Raw genomic sequence first — 16,200 nt, forward strand, 5'->3', positions numbered from 1 at the left:
GTTATCCTTGGACCCCTGTCGTGTGTGTCTGGGGGACCTTAGTGCAGCCGCCAGTCCTTAGGCCCCTGATGTGGGTAGGTGAATACCGTGTTTAGTAGGCGAAGTGCTATCAAACATCACGCACCTCTCCACCGCACAGCTGAAGCAGTTGTAGTCTGCCAACAAGGGCCTTTTCTCCTAAAACAGGCCCACACAGGTACATGCAGGGGGAAAGTTGTTCAAAGTCCAAGGACCGTTTATGCCGGGACAGGAGCTGCTTCTGTCCTGAGCTCCCAGGGTAGTAGAGCTGGCAGATTATGTTTTCCTCAATTGTGAATTTATTCCTTCTCCAAGGGCAGGAGAATGGCTCAGGACACGCAGCAAGTACTGCCTCAGGCCCAGGGAAATCAGCAGCCACTGAAGGTGGCTTAGGGGCTGGTGGCACAGTTAAATAAACGCAGGTACTTAGCTTTTGCTGAGAGCGCCATTCTTCTCTGGGTCCGGAGGTATGAGTAGGTTATGTGGCTGGCTGTTCCTCCCTGAGGAGACTGCCGCCGAACACTACCACCAGCCCATCACAGCCTGAGGGTTCCCAGCAATTCAGGTCCTGCATCTCCTCTCTGCTTCTGAACCGTCTCTCCTTACCCCTGCTACTCAGTCCGTTTTCTGACTCTGCCTTTGATGTTTAGGGCTCCTAGCTTGTCATAAATATAATCGTTTCACTTGTTTTTTTGGGTCTTTTTTGTAAGAGGGTTCACTGGAAGAGTCTGACTACTCTGCCTTCTTGGCCCCACCTCCTGTACTTGAAGTTTTAACCAGGGCATTATATAAGAAAAAGAACTAAAGGACATCTACATTGGGAAAAAAGAAGTTAAACTACCTCAATTTGCAGATGACATGATTTTATACATTCTTAAGGAATTCACTAGAAAACTACTAACACTAATGAATGAGTTCAACAGGTTGCAAGATACAAGGTCAATATACAAAATTAATTGTATTTCTATACATTAGCAATGAACAATCTGCAAATTAAATACTAAAAGACAATTCCATTACAATAGCATCATAAAGAATACAATATTAAAAAATAAATCTAACAAAAGAAGTGTAAGACTTGAACACTAGAAATTATAAAATTTTATGAAAAGAAATCAAAGAAAACCTAAATAAATGGAAAAATATCCCATGTTCATGAATTGGAAGTCCTAATATTGTTGAGATGGTAACACTCTCCAAATGGATACTCCCAGCTTCCATATTTGCAGATACTGACAAACCGATCCTAAAATTCATATGGAAAATCAGGGGACCCAGAATTGCCAAAATGGTCTTGGAAAAAGAAGAACAAAGTTGGAAAACCCACACTTTCCAGTTCTAAAACTTACTACAGAGCTGCAGTAAGCAAGAGTGCGTCGTAGTATTATAAGAAGAGACATTTAGATCAATGGAATAGAATTGAGTGTCCAGAAATAAACCGTTTCATTTATGGTGAATTGATTTTTTTTTTTTGGTGATCCATAAGGGTTTTTTGTTGTTGTTAAGACTATACACAGCAAACTATATACCAGCAAAACATACACCAATTCGATAGTTTTTTCACATACTGTTTAGTGACATTGATTATATTCTTCGACTTATGCAACCTTTCTCACCCTCCTTTTCTGAAATGTTCTTCCCCCATTAACCTAGATTCACTGCCCCCTAAGCTTCCTATCTAATCTTTTCAAGTTTCCCTTGTCAATTTGAATACATATAGGTAGTTCTTAAAGGTGCATAATGTTCAAGGCAGATATTTTTTACTGGTTAAGCTACTGTTTGTTTTTAAGAAGACTTCAGGGGACATTTTTGGTTTAAGGTTTAAAGATTTTCTCAGAGCCATAGTTTCAAGGGTTCATCCAACCTTTATGACTTCAGGAAGTCTGAAGTCCATGGCAATTTGAAGTTTTTCTGCATTTTCCCTGTTTGATCAGGATTGTTCCATAGAATCTTTGATCAAAATATTTAATAATGGTAGCTGGGTACCATCTAGTTCTTCTGGTCTCATGGCATAAGAGGCAGTTGTTCATGGAGGTGATTAGCCATAAATTCCATATCCTCCTCCTATTTCTGACTCTCCTTCTGTTGCTCCAGGCAAATAGAGACCAATTGTGCCTCAGATGGCCGCTTGTAAGATTTTAAGACTCCAGGCACTACACAACAAAGTAGAAGGTAGATCAGATCAGAAGCACTAAACATGTTATTAGGCCAATTAACTAGAGTATCACATGAAACCATGACCCTAAACCTCCAAACCAAGAAACCAAATCCCATGAAGTTTTTGGTTGTACGTAAATAGCCTCAGCAGTTATTCTTTTTGTTGCTGTAAATATATCTATCATACAACTTTTGCCAATTCAGCTTTTTATAAGTGTGCAACTTATTGGCAGCAATTATAATAATTGGCTCTGAAACCCTACCCTTAATCAGTGCAATATTTCCATCACCTTAGGCCTACCCCTTTGGCCCACCCCCTCATCCCTGATAACCACTAATAAACTTTGTTCTATGTATGCTTGCCTTTTATTGTTTTTTTTTTTTATGTGAGTGAGGCCATACAATATTTGTCTTTTTGTAATTGACTTATTTCACTCAGCATAATGTCTTCCAGCTCCATCCAAATTGTAGCATATATCAAGACTTCATTTCTCCTACTTACTCAGTAGTATTCCGTTGTATGTATGTACCACATTTTGTTTATCCATTCATCTGTTGATGGGCTTTTACGTTGTTGCCACCTTTTGGCTGTTGCGAATAGTGCTGCAGTGAACACTGATGTGTAAGTCTGTGTTTGAGTCTCTGCTTTCAAGTCTTTTGAATATATACCTAGGAGTGGAAATTCTAGGTCATATGGTACTTCTGACCCAAGCCGTGGTATTTTCATTCGCATCATATGCGTATGAAAGCTGGACAATGAATAAGGAAGACTGAAGAAGAGTTGACGCCTTTGAATTGTGGTGTTGGCAAAGAATATTGAGTATACCATGAACTGCCAAAAGAACGAACAAATCTGTCTTGGAAGAAGTGCAGCCAGAATGCTCCTTAGAGGCAAGGATGGCGAGACTGTGTCTTACATACTTTGGACATGTTGTCAGGAGGGATCAGTCCCTGGAGAAGGGCATCATGCTTGGCAGAGTACAGCGTCAGCGGAAAAGAAGAAGACCCTCAAAGGGGTGGATTGATACAGTGGCTGCAATGAGAAGCTGAAGCATAACAACGATTGTAAGGATGGCGCAGAACCGGGCAGTGTTTTGTTCTGTTGTGCATAGGGTCGCTATGAGTCAGAACTGACTCGACGGCACCTAACAACAACAACAGCATGGTAGTTCTGTTTTTAGGTCTTTGAGGAACTGCCACACTGTTTTCCTCAATGACTGTACCATTTTGCATTGCCACCAGTGATGGGTAAGGGTTCCAAATTTCCCACATCCTCACCAACATTTTTTTTTTTTAACTTAACCATCCTATTGGAAGTGAAATGGTATCTTGTTATGGTTTTAATTTGCATCTTTCTGATGGCTAATGATGCTGAGCATCTTTTAGTGTTTTTGGTGGCCACTTGAATGTCATCTTTGGTGAAATGTCTATTCATGTCCTTTGCCCTTTTTATGATTGGGTTGTCTTTTTGTTGTCCAAGTTTTATATATATTTTGATTATTAGATTCTTGTTGGATGTATGATTTCCAAAGATATTCTCCCAGTCGGTAGCTTGCCTTTTCACATTTTTGGTCAAGTCTTTTGATGAACAGAAGTTTTTAGTTTTTACGAAGTCCCACTTATTTATTTTGTCCTTTGCTGTTTGTGCTTTTGTTAGTATATTAGATAACTCATTTGAAAAGCTGGGCCTGGCACCATTGCCCCCTGCTTTTTATTCTAAGACTGATATGGATTTAGTTTGCACATTTAGGTCCTTAATCCATTTGAATTTGTTTTTATATATGGTGTGAAGCTTTGATCCTGTTTCATTTTTCTGCTTATGGAAATTCAATTTTCCCAGTACCAGTTATTTTTATTTTATTTTTTAAAATATTGTATTTTAGGTGGAAGTTTATATAGCAAATGAGATTCCATTTAACAATTTTTGTACAGCTTGTTCTATGACATTTGTTACATTCTTCACGTTATGTCAACATTCTCATTATTTTCGTTATATCCATTAATCTAGCTTTCCTGCCCTCCTTAGCATCTCATCTTTGTTTTAGGGTAACTGGTCTCGTATATTTGATTATTTAAGGGAGTACGGTATTCATGGGTGATATTATTTTATAAAGCAAATCTATTATTTGGATGAAACGTGACCACCGGGAGTGGCTATAGCTCGATATTCGGAGGGATACCTTAGGGTTATAGTCTCGGGTTCCTCTAGTCTCTCTTGCTCCAGTAAGTTTGGGTGCTTTTAGGAATTTGAGTTTTGTTCTGCGTTTTTCTCCCTTTTTATCTGTGAACTTCTGTTGTGTGCCTGGTCAGAATGGTCGGTAGTAGTAGCCAGGCACCATCCAGTTCTTCTGGTCTCAGGCTAAATGAGACTGTGGTTCATGTAGGCTGTTAGTCTTGTGGATTAGTTTCTTCTTTGAGCCTTTGGTTTCCTTCATTCTCTTTTGTTCCAAATGAATAGAAACAAATAGTGTATCTTAGATGGCCACTTGTAAGCTGTTAAGACTGCAGATGCTACTCACCAAACTAGGATGTAGAACATTATCTTTATGAACTATATTATGCCAATTGACCGTGTCGTCCCACGAGATTATGGTCCCAAGCCTTCAAACACAGAAAACCAATCCCATGAGGTGTTTGAGTACATCTACCAAGTATCCATAACTATGCCCTCTATGTAGTTTATTACATATATGAATATATTTGCAGTGCACATGAACTTGTATATACATACCCCAGCACCATTTATTGAAGAGACTCTTCTTTCCCCATGGAATGGACTTAGAACCCCTGTCAAAAATGAGTTATCCATAAAAAAAAAAATGTGTGGATTTATTTCTGGACTCTCAGTTCTATTCCATTGGTCTATGTATCTATTGTTATGCCAGTACCAGGCTGTTTCGATTACTGTCTCTGTGAAAAAAAAAAACCCATTGTTGTCGAGTTGATTCCAACTCATAGCGACCCTATAGGACAGAGTAGAACTGCCCCATAGAGTTTTGTAGGAGGACCTAGGTGGATTTGAACCATTGACCTTTTGATTAGTAGCCGTAGCACTTAACCACCACACCAAGGTTTCCTATAGCTGTATAAAAAAAAAAAAAAATAGTATGGTTTAAAATCAGGAAGTATGAGTCCTCCTACTTTGTACTTCTCTTTCAACATGCTTTGGCTTTGTGAAGCCTCTTGCCATTCCATACAAAGTTGAGGATTTGTTTTTCTATTTCTGTAAACAGGGCTGTTGGGATTTTGATTGGGATTGCACTGAATCTACAGGTTGCTTTGAGTAGTATTGGCATTTTAACGATATTAAGCCTTCCAACCCTACGAATCTGTCAGTTTATCGTAGTGTGGGGCTTGTGTGTTGCTGTGATGCTGGAAGCTATATCACTGGTGTTCAGATATCTGTAGGGTTACCCATGGTGGACAGGTTTCAGCTGAGCTTCCAGACTAAGACAGACCAGGAAGAAGGGATTGACAGACTATTTCTAAAAAGAATTAACCAGTGAAAACATTATGAATAGCAGTGGAACATTGATATAGTACCAGAAGATGATCCCCTCAAGTTAGAAGGCACACGAAAAATGACTGGGGAAGAGCTGCCACCTCAAAGTAGGGTCGACTTTAATGTATGTGAATGGCATCAAGCTTTCAGAACCTTCATTTGCTGATGTGGCACGATTCAGAATGAGAAGAAATAGCTGCAAACATCCATTAATAATCGGACATGGAATGTTTGAAGTATGAATCTAGGCAGATTGGAAATTGCCAAAAATGAAATGGAGTGCATAAACTCTGATATCCTAGGCATTAAAATTTAGTGAGCTGAAATGGACTGGTATAGGCCATTTGAATTGGATAATCATATGGTCTACTGTGCTGGGAATGACAACTTGAAGAGGAATGGCGTTACATTCATCGTCAAAAGGAACATTTCAAGATCTATCCTGAAGTATAACACTGTCAGTGATAGGAATATCCATATGCCTACAAGGAAGATCAGTTAATATGACTATTATTCAAATTTACACACGAACCACTAATGCCAAAGATTAAAAAATTGAAGTTTTTACCAACTTCTGCAGTCTGAAATTGATCGAACATGCAATCCGGATGCATTAGTAATTACTGGTGATTTGGATTGATCATGGAAAATATGGCCTTGGTGATAGAAACAACACTGGCAATCACATGATAGAATTTCACAAGACCAATGACTTCTTCATTGCAAATACCCTTTTTCAACTACATAAATGGTGACTGTACACGTGGATCTCGCCAGGTGGAATACACAGGAATCAAATCTGCTACATCTGTGGAAAGAGATAATGGAAAAGCTCAATATCATCAGTCAGAACACAGCCAGGGACTGACTATGGAACAGATCCTCAAATGCTTACATGCAAGCTCAAGTTGAAGCTGAAGAAAATTAGAACAAGTCCACAGGAACCAAAGTACAATCTTGAGTGCATCATACCTGAATTTAGAGACCATCTCAAGAATAGATTCAATGCGTCGAACATTAATGACTTTCACCCTACTTATTCTGTCTGTAGGCTGAGCAAATAATTCGAGAATCTGGACTATATGCAGAAGAATGGGGCATCAGGATGGGAGGGAGACTCATTAACAGCCTGCGATATGCAGACGACACAGCCTTGCTTACTGAAAGTGTAGAGGACTTGAAGCACTTACTGATGAAGATCAGTATGGATTATACCTCAACATAAAGAAAACAAAAATCCTCACAACTGGACCAATAAGCAACATCATGATAAACAGAGAAAAGATTGAACTTGTCAAGGATTTCATTTTACTTGGATCCACAATCACCACCCAGGGAAGCAGCAGTCAGGAAATCAAACAACATATTGCATTGAGCAAATCTGCTGCAAAAGACCTCTTTAAAGTTTTAAAAAGCAAAGGTGTCACTTTGAGGACTAAGCTGTGCCTGACCCAAGCCATGGTGTTTTCAGTCACCTCATGTGCTTGCGAAAGTTGGACAATGAATAAGGAAGACCGAAGAAGAATTGACACTTTTCAGTTGTGGTGTTGCTGAAGAAAACTGAATATACCGTTAACTGCCAAAAGAACAAACAAATCTTCCTAGGAAGAAGCACAGCCAGAATGCTTAGAGGGGAGGATGATAAGACTTCATCTCACATGTTTTGGACATGTTATGAGGAGGGGCAAGTCCCTGGAGAAGGACATCATGGTTGGTAAAGTGAAGGATCATCAAAAAAGAGGAGGACCATGAACAAGATGGATTGACACAATGGCTGGAACAATGAGCTCACGCATAACAACAATCATGAGGGTGGTATAGGACCTGGCAGCGTTTCATTCTGTTCTACATAGGGTCACTATGAGTCAGAACCGATTCAATGGCACCTAACAACAATGGCAACAACAAGCCTTCCGATCCATGAACATCTTTTCATTTATTTAAGGCTTCTTTAATCTCTTTCAATGATGTTTTATAGTTTTCATTGTATAAGTCCTTCACATCCCTGGTTTGATTTATTCTTAGGTATTTTATTCTCTTAGATGCTGTTGTAAATGGAATTGTTTCCCTAGTCAATTGATTTTGACAGGGGTGTTCTCTTAGTTATATAGTGCCGGTGTAACAGAAATACTACAAGTGGATGGCATTAACAAAGAGAAATGTATTCCCTCACAGCCTAGGAGGCTAAAAGTCTGAATTCAGGGTGCCAGCTCCAGGGGAAGGTGTTTTCTGTCTGTGGGCTCTGGAGGAAGGTGCACAAGGTCATCAGTCTTCTCTTGCGCTAGGAGCTTCTCAGCCTAGCGACACTGGGTACAAAGGACGTGCACTCCTGGCTCTTGTTTCTTGGTGGTATGAGGTCCCCATGTCTCTCTGCTTGCTTCTGTCTTTTAAATCTGAAAAGAGATTGACTTAAAACACAACCTATAGCAATACACAAACACCAGAAGATAAGCTAGATAACTGGAATCTTCTAAAAATTAAACCCTTATGCTCATCAAAAGACTTCACCAAAAGATTAGAAAGAGAACCTACAGGTTGGGAAAAAATTTTTGACTATGACAGATCTGACAAAGGTCTTATCTCTAAAATCTACAGGAAAATCCAACACTTCTGCAACAAAAAGAGAAATAACCCAACTTAAAAATGGGCAGAGGAACAGACAGTTCACCAAAGAAGAATTCAAGTGGCTAACAGATACATAAGAAAATGCTCGCGATCAGTAATCTTTAGAGAAATTACTGGCACAAATCAAAAAAATAGAAAATAATATGTTGGAGAGGCTGTGGGTGGGTTGAAACTCTTATGCACTGCTGGTGGAAATGCAAAATGGTGTAACCATTTTGGAAAATGATATGGCATTTCCTTGTAAAGCTAGAAATAGAAATACCATATGATCCAGTAATCCCACTCCTAGGCATATATCCTAAAGAAATAAGAACTGTCACATGAATAGGCATATGCACACCCATGTTCATTGCAGCATTGTTCACAATAGCAAAAAGATGTAAACAACCTAGGTGACCATCAACAGATGTGTGGATAAACAAACTATGGTACACACACACAATGGAATAGTATGCAAAAATAAAGAATAATGATGAACTTGCAAAGCATCTCACAACATAGATGAATCTGGAGGGCAGTATGTTGAATGAAATAAGTCAATCACAAAAGGACAAATACTGTATGACACCACTACAATAAAAACTCAAAAGGTTTACACACAAAAAGAAACAATCTTTGATGGTAATGAGGGAGGGGAGAGGTGGGGATGGAAAAAACACTAAATAGACAATAGATAAGTGATAACTCTGATGAAGGGTAAGACAGTACACAGTCCTGGGGAAGCCAGCATAACTTGTCCGAGGCAAGGTCATGGAAGCTCCATAGACATATTCACACTCCCTGAGGGACCAAATTACTAGGCTGAGGGCTGTGGGGACCATGGTCTCGGGAAACATCTAGTCCAATTGGCATAGCATAGTTTATAAAGAAAATGCCCTGTATCCTACTTCGGTGAGTTGTGTCTGAGTTCTTAAAAGCTAGTAAGCAGCCATCTAGGATATTCCACTAGTCTCACCCCATCTGGAGCAAAGGACAATGAAGAAAACCAAACACAAGGGAAGGTTAATCCAAAGGACTAATGGACCACAACTACCACAGACTGAGTCCAGCACAACTAGATGGTGCCCAGCTACCACTACTGACTGCTGTAATAAGGATAACAATAGAGGGTCCCAGACAGAGTTGGAGAAAAATGTAGTACAAAATTTTCACTCACAAAGAAAAAAAAAAGACCAAACTTACTGGTCTGACAGAGACTGGAGAAAGTCCGTGAGTATGGCCCCCAGACACTTTTATAGCTCAGTAATGAATTCACTCTTGAGGTTTACCCTTCAGCCAAAAATTGTTGTTGTTAGGTGCCGTTGAGTTGGTTCCGACTCATAGCGTACTGTAGAACGAAACACTGCCCAGTCCTGCGCCATGCTCACAATCGTTATGCTTAAGCCCATTGTTGCAGCCACTGTGTCAATCTACCTCATTGAGGGTCTTTGCTCTTTTTCCCTGACCTGTACTTTACCAAGCATGATGTCCTTCTCCAGGGACTGATCTCTCCTGATAACATGTCCAAAGTACATAAGACAAAGTCTCGCCATTCTTGCTTCTAAGGAGCATTCTGGTTGCACATCTCCCAAGACACATTTGTTCGTTCTTTTGGCTGTCCATATTATATCCAATATTCTTCTTCAACACCACAATTTAAAGACGTCAATTCTTCTTTGGTCTTCCTCATTCATTGTCCAGCTTTCATGTGCATATGACCCAATGGAAAATACCATGGCTTGGGTCAGACACACCTTAGTCTTCAAGGTGACATCTTTGCTTTTCAACACTTTAAAGAGGTCTTTTGCAGCAGATTTGCTCAATGCAATATGTTGTTTGATTTCCTGACTGCTGCTTCCCTGAGTGTTGATTGTGGATCCAAGTAAAATGAAACCCTTGACATCTTCAGTCTTTTCTCTGTTTATCATGATGTTGCTCATTGGTCCAGTTGTGAGGATTTTTGTTTTCTTTATGTTGAGGTGTAATCCGTACTGAAGGATGTAGTCTTTGATCTTCATCAGTAAGTGTTTCAAGTCCTCTACACTTTAAGCAAGCAATGTTGTGTCATGTGCATAATGCAGGTTTTTAATGAGTCTTCCTCCAATCCTGATGCCCCATTCTTCTTCATACAGTCCACCCTCTCAGATTATCTGCACACCATACAGATTGAACACGTATGGCGAAAGGATACAACCCTGACACACACCTTTTCTGACTTTAAACCACACACTATACCCTCGTTCTGTTTGAACAACTGCCTCTTGATCTATGTACAGGTTCCTCATGAGCACAATTAAGTGTTTTGAAGTTCTCATTCTTGACAGTGTTATCCATACTTTGTTATGATCCCCACAGTCGAATGCCTTTGCATAGTTAATAAAACATAGTTAAACATCTTTCTGGTAATCTCTGCTTTCAGCCAGGATTCATCTGACATCAGCAATGATATCCCTCGTTCCACCTCCACTTCTGAATCTGGCCTGAATTTCTGGCAATTCCCTCTTGATATACTGCTACAGCCACTTTTGAATGATCTTCAGCAAAATTTTGCTTGCATGTGATATTAATGATACTGTTCAATAATTTCCACATTCCATCGAATCACCTTTCTTTGGAATAGGCATTAATATGGATTTCTTCCAGTTAGTTGGCCAGGCAACTGTCTTCCAAATCTCCTGGCATACACGAGTGAACACTTTCAGCACTGCATCCATTTGTTGAAACATCTCAGTTGATGTTCCATCAAATCCTGGAGTCTTGTTTTTCACCAATGCCTTCAGTGCAGCTTGAACTTCTTCCTTCAGTACCATTGGTTCCTGATCATATGCTGCCTCTTGAAATGATTGAACGTCAAACAGTTCTTTTTGGTACAATGACTCTGTATATTCTTTCCGTCTTCTTTTGATGCTTCCTGCATCGTTTAATATTTTCCCCATGGACTCTTTCACTATTGCAACTCAAGGCTTGAATTTTTCTTCAGTTCTTTCAGCTTGAGAAATGCCGAACGTGTTCTCCCCTTTTGGTTTTCTATCTCCAGCTATTTGCACGTGTCATTATAATACTTTACTGTGTCTTCTCGAGCTGCCCTTTGACTTCATTTCTTCCATTCGCTTTAGCTACTATATGCTCAAGAGCAAGTTTCAGAGTCTCTTCTGACATCCATTTTGGCCTTTTCTTTCTTTCTTGGCTTTTTATTTAATGACCTCTTGCTTTCTTCATGTATGATGTCCTTGATGTCATTCCACAACTTGTCTGGTCTTTGGTCATCAGTAGTCAGTGCATCAAATCTATTCTTGAGATGGTCTCTAAATTCAGGTGGGATATACTCAAGGTTGTACTTTGGCTGTCATGGACTTGTTTAATTTCCTTCAGTTTCAACTTGAACTTGCATGTGAGCAATTGATTGTCTCTTCCACAGTCAGCCCCTGACCTTATTCTGACTAATGATATTGAGCTTTTCCATCATCTCTTTCCACAGATGTAGTAAATTTGATTCCTGTGTATTCCATGTGGTGAGGTCCATGTGTTTAGTTGCTGTTTATGTTGGTGAAAAAATGTATTTGCAGTGAAGAAGTCATTGGTCTCTCAAAATTCTGTCATTCTATCTCTGGCTTTGTTTCTATCACCAAGGCCATATTTTCCAATGACCAGTCCTTTTTATTTGTTTCCAACTTTCACATTCCATTCACCAGTAATTATCAATGCATCCTGATTGCATGTTCAATCAATTTCAGACTACAGAAGCTGGTAAAAACTTCAATTTCTTCATCTGTGGCCTTAGCGATCGGTGTGTAAATTCGAATAATAGTCGTATTAACTGATCTTCCTTGTACGTGTATGGGCATTATCCTATCACTGACAGTGTTGTACTTCAGGATAAATCTTGAAATGTTCTTTTTGATGATGAATGCAATGCCATTCCTCTTCAAGATGTCATTCCCAGCATAGTAGACCATATGATTGTCAGATTCGAAATGGCCAATACCGGTCCATTTCAGCTCACTAATATCTGGGATATGGATGTTATGCATTCCATTTCGTTTTTGATGATTTCCAATTTTACTAGATTCATACTTGGTACATTCCACATTCCGATTATTAATGGATGTCTGCCGCTGTTTCTTTTCCCTTTGAGTCGTGCCACATCCGCAAATGGAGGTCTCAAAAGCTTGAGTCAATCCACATCATTAATGTCAACTGTACTTTGAGGAGGCAGCTCTTCCCTAGTCGTCTTTTGAGTATGTGCCTTCCAACCTGAAGGCACTATATCAAACAGTGTTCCACTGCTATTCATAAGGTTTTCACTGGCTAAATCTATTCAGAAATAGACTGCCTGGTCCTTCTTCCTAGTCTGTCTCAGTCTGGAATCTCAGCTGAAACCTGTCCACCATGGGTGACCCTGTTGGCATCTGAATTCCAGCAGCACAGCTTCCAGCATCACAGCAACATGCAAGCCTCCATAGTACAATAAACTGACAGACATATCAGACAGACCCGTAAAACAAAATGATACTAAATGGGCATACCAGCCCAGGGGCAAGGACAAGAACTCAGGAGGGGACAGGAAAACTGGTAATGGGAAACCCATGGTCAAGAAGGGGAGACTGTTGACATGTCATACGGTTGGCAACCAATATCACAAAACAATATGTGTATTAATTAATGAGAAACTAGTTTCTGTAAACCTTCATCTAAAATACAATTAAAAAAATAAAAAGACACCACCTAATCTTGTAGATTGAGTCCTGCCATGTTAACATAACTGCCGCTAATCTCATAGCATTAACATCACAGAAGCAGCATTTTGCAGCACGTAGGAAAATCATGTCAGATGACAAAATCACACAATACTGGGAATCATAAACTAGCCATGTTGTCACCATTTTTGGGGGGACAGAGTTCAATCCGTGACAGGTACCAAGACAATTCAATGGGGAAAAGAACAGTCTTTTCAACAGATGATTCTGGGACAGCCTGATATCCACATGGAAAACACTGAGGTTCTCCCCTCCTCACCCCCCACGGTATAGCATGTATAAAAATTAACTGAAAATGGATCACAGACTAAATATAAGAGTTAAAAATTATAAAATTTTTAGGAGAACACATAGGTTTAAGTCTTCATAATCTTGGATTAGTCAATGGTTTCTTTAGCTATGACTCCAAAAACACATGTGACAAAAGAAAAAATTGATTAGTTGGACTGTATCAAAAGTAAAAACTTTCGTGCTTCAGAGGACACCAACAAGACAATGAAAAGGTAACAATGGGAGAAAATACTTGGAAATCATACATCTGATAAAGGACTTATATCTAAAAAATATAAAGAACTCTTAAAACTCAATAATAAAGAGACAAAGAACCCAATTTCAAAGTGGCAAAGGATTTGAGTAAATATTTCTCTAAAGAAGATATATACATAGCCAATAGGCACATGAAAAAATCCTGAACATTGTTAATTATTAGGGAAATGCAAGCCACTTTATGCCCAATAGGATGGTTACAATAAAAAAGGTGGACAATAATAAGTGTTAGTGATGATATGGAGAAATTAGGACCCTCATACATTGTTGGTGGGAATGGAAAATGGTACAGCTGCTTTGCAGAACAACTTGGCAGTTTTCAGAAAGTTAAACATAGAGTTACCACATGACCCTCCTAGTTATACATCCAAGAGAACTGAAAACATATGTCTACATAAAAACGTGTATACTAATGTTTATAGCAGCATTGTTAACAATAGGAAACCCTGGTGGCGTAGCGGTTAAAAGCTGTGGCTGCTAACCAAAAGGCTGGCAGTGCAAATCCACCAGGCACTCCTTAGAAACCCTGTGGGACAGTTCTACTCTGTCCAATAGGGTCACTATTAGTCAGAATCAACTTGATGGCAGTGGGTTTGGTTTTTGGTTTTCTGGTATTAACGATAATTCAAGAGTGGAAATGACCCAAATGTCCATCAGTTGGTGAGTGGATAAAGAAAGCGTGGCATATCCATTCAATGGAATTGTATTGAGCCAATAAAATGGAATGAAGTACTGATATATGCTACGTCATGGATGAAACTTGAAAACATTATGCTAAGTGAAAGCAGCCAAATGCAGTAGGCTACATATTGTTTGATTCCATTTGCATGAAATTTCCAGAATAAGCAAATCCATAGAGACAGAAAGTAGATTAGTCGTTGCCAAGGTCCAGGGCGGGATGGAGGTTGACTAAAAACTACTGAATTGTATACTTTAAAATGGTGAATTTTATGGTATGTGAATTACATCTCAATAAGGGTGTTTTTTAAAAATGTATATATACAGAGTGCCATTTAAATGGATCATCTGGTACTGAAAAATCAAATAACTCCAAAGATTTTTTGCTTAGCTGGCTACTCTATAGTGTTTGTAGTTCTTTTCTAATGAACTGTCAGGAGACTGAAATTGCATTTGTAGAGTTGTTATGCTTACTAGAGAAGCATGACTGTGTTTCAGTTATACAAAGGTTAATCAAGTTACATGTAAGAAAATATTTCTTAGAATAGGCAAATTAAGCTTATTGCAATGACTTTGTAGAAAGTTTTTTTTTTTTTTTTTTCCATTGACAATCATGAGTTGTAATACTTTTAAGTACTCTTTGGGTAATAAAATCCATTTTTTTTTTTTTTAATGCTTCACCTTCAGTTATTCTTGTTGATGAGCTGTAAGATACTGCTTTTCTCTATGCAATATGGGTTTAACTAGTTGGATTCAAAATAAACTAAGCTTGTTTTAAAATTTTACTCTTTTTTACAACTGAATTTTGAAATAAAGTGAATTCAGAACTTACTAGCTATAAATCTTATTGAATGATTTTCATGGCTTAGTCAATTTAGTATGTTTTGACAGTAGCAAAATCCTATTTTCTGTCTTTTATAGTTTTTCTTCTTTTATCAGTTCAGTCTATCTTAACCCACTGTTTTCTTAGCTTGCAGAGCACAGGGAAGTACGGCATACCTACAGTCTAGAGTCTCTCTGCCACTGCCCTTTTTATGAAGAAGCCATGCATTTAGTTGAAGAAGGAAAAATTTACTCAAGAGTACTTAGGTACCTTTTTTGTTTTGCCTGTTTTTATGAAAAATATAAAGGTGCTGTTACTATGTTTGTGTGATGTTTATTAAAAATGTTCAGGAGAAGAGGGAGAAATATATTTTTAGGTCCAAGTTAAATTTTTTTTTTTTTACACATTTTGACTTTGTCAGTATGGAGGAGACATGTGTTTTATATTACGGTCCTGAGGTTAAGCCTTGTTTGAGTCCAAATATGTAGTAGGCTTGATCTTGAATCCAGCTTAACGATTTTCTCCCGTTTATTACATAGAACTGAAATGTTGGAGTGCCTCGGAGACAGTGATTTTCTTGCCAAACTTCACTGTATTCGACAGGCTTTTCAGGTATTTTTTTTTTTTTTTTTTTAACTAAGTGCCTTCAACCAGCCACTCATCCATTCCCACGCTCATACTGTAGAGTCCAGCTGCGTAGAAACAGGGTAGTTCCTTGCTTTTTATTATCCCTATTCCTAACGGCTAATATAGACTCTATTAACTTTAGTTTTCCTCCCTGCTACTTCCTTTCATTTGTCATTGTGCTCTCCCATGGCTTTCCAGGTCCACCACACGTCACAATGAGACATTTTGATGCTGTGTATACAAATGGCTGCTTAAAATAAAAACCGTCTTTCTTATTGTCAATCAGTATGTGTTCTACATCGTTTATTTGAATCAGTAAAATCTTTTATTTCTTAAACTGATATAAGGTCTTTTAACAACAAAAATGGCTGTTTTCCTGTATTTGATGCTATGTAAAATTTATTTTAGGCTTTCTGATCTTTTGTTGAACAGAATTAAATGTGGATTTACCTTTTAATTTTTTTTTTATTAAAGATTTCAAGAGCTGT

General features: G+C 38.6%; 1 protein-coding gene across 2 annotated transcripts in view; it reads left to right on the top strand.

Annotated features, from left to right (window-relative positions):
• The window catches only part of MIGA1 (mitoguardin 1), a 109,973-nt gene that overhangs the window by 81,934 nt on the left and 11,839 nt on the right, over positions 1–16,200 (top strand). Inside the window, exons 9-10 of one of the 2 annotated variants that reach the window (XM_010591174.3) lie at positions 15,233–15,351; positions 15,625–15,697. The exons of the other annotated variant lie outside the window; for it this stretch is intronic. Of the exons in view, the coding sequence (XP_010589476.1) occupies positions 15,233–15,351; positions 15,625–15,697 (192 nt within the window). The remainder of the gene's footprint in view (positions 1–15,232; positions 15,352–15,624; positions 15,698–16,200) is intronic. 2 annotated transcript variants of the gene reach the window in all.

Source organism: Loxodonta africana, chromosome 3 (genome assembly GCF_030014295.1).
Source record: "Loxodonta africana isolate mLoxAfr1 chromosome 3, mLoxAfr1.hap2, whole genome shotgun sequence".
In the NCBI taxonomy this organism is placed as follows: domain Eukaryota; kingdom Metazoa; phylum Chordata; class Mammalia; order Proboscidea; family Elephantidae; genus Loxodonta; species Loxodonta africana.